This window comes from Carassius auratus, chromosome 25, assembly GCF_003368295.1.
Source record: "Carassius auratus strain Wakin chromosome 25, ASM336829v1, whole genome shotgun sequence".
NCBI lineage: Eukaryota > Metazoa > Chordata > Actinopteri > Cypriniformes > Cyprinidae > Carassius > Carassius auratus.
The window spans coordinates 11,537,064-11,546,712 of NC_039267.1; the positions used below are offsets into that span (position 1 = coordinate 11,537,064).

At 36.0% G+C, this 9,649-nt stretch overlaps 1 protein-coding gene across 1 annotated transcript; it reads right to left on the minus strand.

Moving 5' to 3' along the window:
* Positions 1–7,419: 7,419 nt before the first annotated feature.
* On the minus strand, positions 7,420–8,905 carry LOC113043309 (galactose-specific lectin nattectin-like). The gene is made up of 6 exons (XM_026202582.1): positions 8,850–8,905; positions 8,662–8,729; positions 8,396–8,481; positions 8,132–8,254; positions 7,851–7,962; positions 7,420–7,709 (listed from the first exon to the last, which is right to left on the minus strand). Exons 2-6 carry the CDS (start codon positions 8,720–8,722, stop codon positions 7,606–7,608), a joined length of 486 nt encoding a protein of 161 aa, XP_026058367.1. The 5' UTR covers positions 8,723–8,729; positions 8,850–8,905; the 3' UTR covers positions 7,420–7,605.
* Between the last annotated feature and the right edge of the window lie 744 nt (positions 8,906–9,649).

Below are 9,649 nucleotides of genomic sequence, written 5' to 3' on the forward strand. Positions count from 1 at the left end.
CAATCAAACCAAAATGTATTCAGATACCTTCAACGTTTCTTACAATATCACAGTTTATTTGCTGTAGTTTAGAAATTGGTAATAAAATATGACAATAACTCGGGGTTAAACTGTGTCAGAACAACAAATTCATCTTGATAATGTCGGATGCAATGCTTAATTTGGTTCAGTCTGTGGTGTGAAAAGGTTGCATTAGCAATTAAAGAAAGAAACACTTAAGTAAAACATGCTCAGGTCCCTAATATTTTTTTTTTTGGTATTTTTTAGTCACTAGTAAAACAATATAATCTATTCTATCTGATTTTTGGATTGATTTTGGATAAATTCTTGTTAAAACTACAAAGTAATTTAATCAAGAGCAGTGAGTGATTTACTTTCATTTTCATACATTAAAGACACTGACAGCAGAGCTAGTAAATTAGGCGCGGTCACTTTAAGAGACAAATGCATCCATTATAAAGATACGCATCCGATTTCTTTCCAACTCTTTACTTTCACTGAAGACATAACTACAGACCTTTTCGAACACACTTTCCAAGACGAGTATTTCGACATATTTAGTATGTATTTGTTGTCGGTACAAAAGCAAGAAGACTTTGAGACGCGTCTCTGCTTGCTCCCTGAACACCAGAACACCACGCTGCTGAATTGAGCTCTTTCACTTTTCGCTCTTTTATTTATTTAAAATGCGATTTGTATTTGTTCGTTCAGGTGCAGGAGGACGCAAACGTCCTGAAGGAGAGCTTGGTTCAGTCTTGCGCGAGTAACCAGCTGCTCAGTTCAACTTTCCAGCATCGCGGGGCTGAAGCCAACTTAATGTGTTGAATGCTCGGAGCACGTTATAAAACGTATTCTTAAAATACACATTTCTGTTTTAATAAATGCTCATATTAAAACATAGCATTACAAATAAGTAGGTACAAAAATAATCAGTGATACATTTACGACCCCATAAAAATTTGGGTCGCAATGGCATTTCAAAAGGTCGCAGTGTAGTTCCCTGTGTAAACAACTTAACTTTTATGAAAACGTCCTCGAAACTGTGCGAATTTCTGCAAACTCATCTTTGTTCTCTTTTCTGTGTAACTGCTGCTGCGTTTGTTTAGCTGTTGCGCTTGCATTTGCCGCGGCTTTTTAAAATGGCTCGGCTGCTTCTGCATAGATCAACCTACCCTCAAAGATTCGCACTGATTGGATCTCTTCTCCATTCGTCCCTCCCATATATTTTCGTCTCATTTTTATTCGTTGACTAAAGTGTCAGTTATATTTCGTCACGTTTTTCGTCATCATATCTGACTTTTTATTTAGTTTTTATTTAGTTTTCGTCCGTGAAAAAGGTTAGTTGACGAATATCTTTCGTCATAGTCTTCGTCAACGAAATTAACACTGGGACAGGTTCATAGGCATGGAGACATATTAGGAAGGCTTTGTTGAATCAGAACTTTCATTAAACCACAGGTTTCTGTATAAACAATATTCATTATGTGAAGAGTGTTGTCATTGTTGATATAGGTTGATCAGTCATTTAATACAAATGAATCATGTTACAAACTACCAGGCTCAGGGCATCCGAACATAAATGGGGAGGCCACGCACAAAGTTAACTCAAAATAACCATTTATTAAAGTCATTTATACTGAGGATATATCAGAAAAGAGAAAAGAAAAGAAAACAACAAAAGATAAAGTATTAAAAGAAAACTCAATATCTGGTTTTGTAGAACAAGATCGAATGGGGGACACCACGCTGAAGGACAGAGATCCTTTAGTCTAGGGGTGACAGAACTCAATTCCTGGAGGGCCAGAGCTCTCCAGGACTGAGTCTGACACCTCAGCTTTACAGATTTTTTTCAATTGCTTACACACTAAAATTAGAACTTTGCCACAATTAGAAAAACCTTACACTCAAGGAGCAAAACACCGGCCTAGATTTGCACAACTGTAGGCACATTGTCAGCTTCACACTTTTTGCAAAACATTACACACAGTGATTTGCAAAACACTAAACACACTTGTATGCATTTGACACAGAAATTTATCATGATGTCATTTCCTTGCAATTTCAAAGCAAAGGATTTCAAATGAGCACACCCATGAACCAATTGGTTAAACACAGGCACCAGGTGTGCACACACACTGGTGCTTAATTGTAGACACACCAATCAGGTTTAAGCACTATAAAAAGGCAACAGGTAAGTTCACCTGTCTTCAAAAAAAATGTATGGGGTCAGAGGAAGAGGGAGAGTGCGGATGAGAGGGGGCATCCAGAGAGGAAGAGGAAGAGGGAAAGGAAGACCTGGAGGAGGGGTAGGACATGCACAAAGAAGAAGACAACCAAATCAGCGTAAAACAAAATTCGTGCTACAATTGTGGACCATGTAATAAACCACCGACTAACACTGAGGGAGACTGGATTGAGAGTACAGCCTAACCTAAGCAGGTACACGGTGGCATCAATAGTTCGGACACTTCGTCAAGAGCACTGGTGAGAAACTTCTCTTCAGTCAACAGAAAATCCATTGCTTACTGCATGTGCTATATATTCAATACCTACCGCCATACTCCCCCTTCCTGAACCCCATCGAGGAGTTCTTCTCAACATGGCGGTGGAAGGTTTATGATCTCCGTTCCTATGTCCAGATGCCCCTCATTCAAGCTATGGAGGAAGCATGTGATCAATTTGAACCAGCATCCATACAAGGGTGGATTCGTCACTCGAAAAGATTCTTCCCACGTTGCCTTGCAAAAGAAATATAGCCTGTGATGTTGACGTGGCCCTGTGGCCAGATCCAGCTAGTCGGAAAGATGTTTTTTATCTGTACTGAACTGGATATGTAATTTGTTACAGTATTACTGTAAGCTTAAAGTACACTGTAATGTATGAAAACTGGAAAATGTTTTATGAATGTTTTGTTGAAATGTTCAGTTTTGACTGACTTGAGTACATGAAAATTAATATTTTCATCAGTCTGCACAATTGGTGTCATGTGGTGTTGGTGAATTTATTTTTACACTTTCTGTGTAAATGCTAAACGTGCTTTAGGTTGAGCACAGGAGTGTTTAACTGATTCAAATGGAGTCAGACCATATGATGGTGGTGTTTATGTTATGACAACAAAATAAGGTTTTTATAAGACATTGTATAGTTTTGACAAAAGTGTTTCATTTTGCAAATGATCTGAGGTGTTGTGCTACTTTTTACAGTTGAAAAAAACTGTAATCAGTCAACTCATCACTGGTAACTCAGCACACATGCCACCTGTCTCCTTGCAAACAGACAAAGGAAAAACACAACACGCCCTCTGGCGACCAAAAGACGCAACAAAAAGTGTAAATGAAAAAGGACAGAATACCACAACAATCAACACCCAGTATTCACCTTAAAAATTAATTTAAATTATGTCGTTCTAATATTTAATACAGTAGTGTTTAATTCACTTTGCTGTCACAATTTGGTTTGTAACACTGATCTTACTTTTTTGCCAATGTAATTACCAAGCGACCTGTATCTGTGCCTCATAAGTTCATTAAAATTGTGAGATACTGTACTTATTGATCTTTTGTATCTACACGTCAAACAAACAAAACAACTTACATAAATGAAAACCTATGTGAGAAACATTTGTAATCTCTCAGAGTTTGAAAAAAAGGCTTTAAAACCTAACAACAACTGTAGTCTTTTGTATGTATGTATATATAATTTTTTTTTTTTAGCTTTGCAACTGTTCATAATGTATTTTCGTTAGCACCAGCATACTTGTATAGTGAACCTGATGAAGGCATAATTCAATGGCAATATGTGACCATGGACCACAAAACTTAAAAAATGTCTAAGTGTACATTTTCCAAAATTATGATTTATACACCATATGAAATATTTTGGCTGAGATACAACTATTTGAAAATCTGGAATCTGAGGGTGCAAAAAAATTAAAATACTGAGAAAATCGCCTTTAAATTTATCCAAATTAAGTTCTTAGCAAGGCATATTACTAGTCAAAAATTAAATTTTTATACATTTATGCTAGAACATTTTTAAAATATCTTCATGGAACATGATCTTTACTCAATATCCTAATGATTTTTGGCATAAAAGGAAAAGTCGATAATTGACCCATGTAATATAGGGGTGGGACGATATAGGTACCTCACGATTCAATTATGTGGCGATATGTGGTCCACGATATGATAATATCACGATTCGTGATATCTACGATATTGAATATATTGGAAGAAATTTCATCAACGATATATCACAATATATGTGACTGAAAAGAAAAAGAAGGAATAAGGAAATTTTATGCATTTATTAATGACAACATTTCCAACATTGTGTAAATAAATATGCATTTGCATAATAACTCACTGTCTCCTGGTCTTAAATGTAAACACTGTACATCTAGACAGATAAAAGTGCATGAACATTACAAAACAACATGAACATTAACGTGTAAACCATAATACTGAAACGTCAGTAGTAAGTTACTGTAAACAGTGGACACATCAAGGCATATTCTTCTTGAGTATGGCGTGCCGTCCGGTCCAAAAATAAGGCTACTGATTTGTCGCGGGAATTCACCGTACAGTTGCCAGTAGCCACTGAGTTTACCACTGACAGGCCGTGCATCGAACGACTCATTTTCCTCAGCGAACGGATCACTTTCCTCACGCAGCGAACGACTCACGCTGTTCGAGTAAATAGGGGTAAAGTGGCGCAAACAGCGGCCGGTGAAGAACACAAGTTAACTAACAACAACAGAGAATTGCAGAAAAAAAAATGCAGTCGTTCGCGTGAGGAAAGTGAGTCGGTTCGCTGCGTGAGGTGAGTGTGTATACTGATGCACCGCCGGCCGAATTCCCGCGACAAATCAGTAGCCTTATTTTTGGACCGGACGGCACGCCATCAGTGGCGTAGCCAGGGGAGGGGCCATGGGGGCACTGGCCCCTCCTGAAAACTGATTGGCCCCCCAGTGTGCCCCCACCCTTCTACTTGTCTGTCACTCACAAATTCAAATTATAATCTTTCAGTTTAGTAAATAACTCATGATTGCGTCGCGATGCTTCTCAACAAGGACCAAGAATAGCGAGCTGCTGTTTTCCAACGAAAAAAGCACCTATTTTAAATAGATTATGTTTTTCGATTAGCAAGTTGTTGCAGTGCAAGAAGTGTTTGGTACTAACGTTAACGTCTTTCGGTGTTAGACAGACCAGGTTCGATGACGATGTTATCTCCTAGAGCAGACCAAGATGCTGATCATTATATTTACTATGCTCCTCTGATGCTGAATGTAAAAGGGGTTTACTGCGTTACGATTTACTTTTTTTTTTTCGGCCGAACGAGCCGATATAGGCAACAACGCAATTTAAAGCAATGGTTTAAAAAAAAAAACTATAATATCAATTCTAATAAAGTCATTATTGAATCATGCAGTCGATTAGCGACTTTTTTTCACTCAAGTGAGGTGATGAAACAAATCGTGTAATGTTTATCTAACGCTCCACACTTGAGACTTTTTTTTTTTTAAGTCTATGGGTGAGACACATGCAAAAACATCGTTTTTTTTACTGGTCAATTTTGAGATTTGGGGCTGTTTGTCTTCAGTAACATGTCTTCTTTCAGACTTGTGGTGAAAAAAAAGTCCAAAATACACATATAGATCTTTATTTTTCTACACCTTTAGTCTATTTGCGTCTGTAGATTCCTAATAAATTCAGTTGGCGTTCAAAATCACCATGGTGCTCCGCGACCGCGATTGCTGTCTGCACCCTGGAAAGCTCTCTCTCCCTCCCTTCACAGAAGTTATTGACAAAACGTCATTTGATGACACCCAGAAACATTCTCAAAAAATCATACATAATTATTTAATGCATGATTAAATAGCAAAATAAATAACTAATACTAAAATAACACTGGACTAATTAAGCTACTCTAAACTGTTTTATAGGATCCACATATTTTACATGTTAAACTAAAGCTACCTTTTTGAACAAGTAGCTTTCTAACAAAGTATGGATATATGATATTTTTAAATCAATATGCTCAAGATTAATTAGCCTTGACATAAGTAGATTTTGTTTATTCATCAATGCAAATTTACTGCAACTGCTGCTATGCAAATTGAATGGGATGTGGATAATAAACAAAAACATATAATGAAATTATATTAAATTTATATTAGTTATATTAATTAAGTATTTATTTCTATGAATTATTAATGTTATTCTGCATTTATATAAATAAGACTATTATATATATATATATAAATTATAGATTTAAATTATAGATAAAAAATAAATAAAGGCTATTATAAATAAATTATATTATTATTATTTGTGAGTTGTACTCTATTCATACATTGGATTATTTTATTTATTACAGTTTTTCTTTCACTTTTGTAAAGTGAAAAGTTAATAGAAATTGTATTTGATTTTTTTTATTTGATTTAGAGCAGTCAATAACTGCTATTAAAATATAATAGGGTATCACTGTTTATTACTGATTTTAAAGGTTACTGAACTCTTGAAATGATTTGGATATACAGTTCAAACGACACAAGATTGGCCCCTCTGTATTAATCGTGGCCCCTCTTGTGCCCCCCAGTTGAAAAAATCCTAGAATCGCCCCTGCACGCCATACTTGAGGAACAATAACTGATCAGCATGCTCGGATGTAAGAGCACACCTCTGAGCAGAGATTATGTGACCGGTGGTAGAAAAGATTCTATCTGAAGGCACGCTAGTCCCTGGCACACACAGGTACCTTTCCGTCAACTGTCACGTAAAACCCGAAGTGTCTCCACACTTTAGATTGGAAACTAGCGAGTGGGTCTTTGATTAGTTTTTTTTATTGTTTTCCGCCATTCTTCTCGCTTCTCTTTTTTTCTGCAATTCTCTGTTGTTATTAGTTAACTTGTGCTCTTCACCGGCCGCTGTTTGCGCCACTTTACCCCTATTTACTCGAACAGCGCCCCCCGCAAACAGAATGGTAGATATTGGGTAGTGACAGTGACACTGACAACGGGTAAATTAATCATTTTGTGTTGTAATAAAATATCGATATTGGGCGTTAGTGTATCGATTATTTATTGCGACAGAGAGCACAACAATATATTGCAACATCGATTTTTTTCCCACCCCTAATGTAATGTAATGGTATTTTTTTTTTTTTTTTGGCTATTGCTAAAAATATACCTAAAGACTGGTTTTGTGGTACAGGGGTTTGGAGCGCATTGTACTTATAATCTCATACATGTTTTTGAGGAAACTCCACAAACACACAAGATGCTTTATCAATATTTATTGATTCAATTAATGTTTTAGAGAAGGTATTGAGAAAGCAGTCAAGATTGAGTAAAAATAAAATTTTTAAGGAATATTTCTTATATATTCTTACCATGAAAATGATGGCCCAGAATGTATTGTTTTCTATAGGCTACTACATTACTGTTTTAATGGAAAACAGTAAAAAATAAAAAATATGTATACTGGTTTGCTCAAGGATGAGTAAATCTTGGAGTAATATTCACTTTTGGGTAAACTATCTCTTTAATTTTAATTTAAGATTTTTTGTAAAGGATAAGACCAGAAAATGTAAATGTATGTACAATCATGTAACAATGGAGTAGGATGACTTCTTGTGATCTTTGATCTTTTTTGCACAAACAAAGGCAAGTTGTACTGAACATGTCAGATCGTTCCAGCAATTGTTAGCTGCAGGGTGGAAAAAAGTAATTTATTTGGATCATTATAGTGAGTCAAACAATTATGTTAAAATCATTTTTATTGCAGTATGATATGACATTATAGGATAAATAATTATTGAAAGTATTAATAAAGCTAATGTATTCTTACAGCTATAGGCCAGCTCCAGGCAGTGCTCTTCATTTCCTACATTGTTAGGTTCTCCAGAACACCAGCTGGTGTAATTAAAGAGACTTCCATCACTCCAAATCCACTGTCCTTCCTAATGAGTGAAGAGAGTCATTACAAAATACTGAAGGACCACAAAAAGAAAGCAATTATAGTTTAGCTTTTAAGTCAAACAATCTTTTCCCTCATGTTTATCCCTTTAGGCCATGCTACAAAAGTCATCATTTAAAAAAAAAAACATTAAACAAAGCGGAGCACCTTACTTGTTCACCATCCTGAGCGCCAACCCAAAAACGTGTGAAAGAAGGCACCAGGCTCAGCAGATGATCATTGTCCAATTTATTATGCACAGAAGCAAGATTTGCATCATACGTTTGACAGAATCTCTAAAGAGACAGATGTTACATTGTCAATCCACATTCAGTTAAAGTATTCAAGACAAAGGTCTGGTTGATTATTTGTTTTGTCATATTAATTTGCAGTAAACTAAATAAATAGAAATGTCTTTCACTCTTACAACACATTACCTCCGCAGTGATCCAGTTAAATGCCTCAGAGAAGTACTTGTAGCATCTGACTCCAAAATGTGTCCATCCATTGGGGCATTTTTCATCTAAACAATACATGAACTTTAGGGTTCTTTTAATAAACACAGTATATAGTCTTTACTGTCTGCAGCAAACTCATTAATCATGCCAAAATTGTCCACCCCTTTGTAATGAAGCCTCTCAAAGATTTGGCACAAAACAGAATGTTTTTTTTTTTTACAATTGTAAATAAAAGTGTTGGTTACCTTCCGCATTAATCATGGAATAAATAGTGATAAGAAGCAGAAGACATCTCAGCATTGCCATAATGAACCTGAAAATTCATAAGCACTGCTCACTGTGGATTCTCAATGTTATCTTTAAAAAAAAAATGAACACAAAGATAATTTAAGCATGAATTGTTATTCAGCAGGTTGATGTGCCGAAAACTCACCTTGGTTTTTCAGATCGTTGCTTTTCAGACTTTGAGTAAAGATTCCATGAGGCTCTAGAAAGAGTCCTGCTTTTATACTTAATGTCAAGTGTGTTTAAGTCACGAGGATGATAAATATACTGTACACAAACTGTAAACCTGATCCTATAGGTAAAGAGTGACAGAAAGTATAAGAAGATATCATCTGTAAACAACTCTCTGTTTGGAGATGTGGTCTGTTTGTTCAATACGCACGGACATATCTAAGATAAGGAATTGACAGAAAAAACAGCAAGACCAACAAAGCTTTATTTATACAAATAGTCATAAGTGACAGTCACTAATAAAGGAGCTAATATTATTTGTAAAAGCCAACAGTTCAGTTTTAAATGTTTTTATTTTGTTTTTGTCCTTCTGTCAATCCAAAAGCTTCTGACAATTGTTGGCCTGTATCATCTGAAGAATTGGTGAAGACTCACTTAAGTTTGAAAGAATATGTTTTCTCCAAAATTCAAAATGGTACAGTGAACATATAGAGTTTGAATGACAGACCCTTTATGGGAACTTGTTGACAGCAAAATGACAGTTTGTTGATATCATGTTCTAACAGGCCTTGATAAAGTTATGTGCCCGGTTGCATAAAGCACCTTAAATGTAATTTCCCCTTAAATGCTTACATTAGCCCTATAGCACTGAAAGCAAAAGTCCCACCCTCAATGCAAACGAAGTCCAAAGCCACGCCCCCTCAACGCATTTATGCTCCTACACGGTGTAGGGATCGGTGTAGGGATCATATTGATCGGAACACAGTTCAATCACAT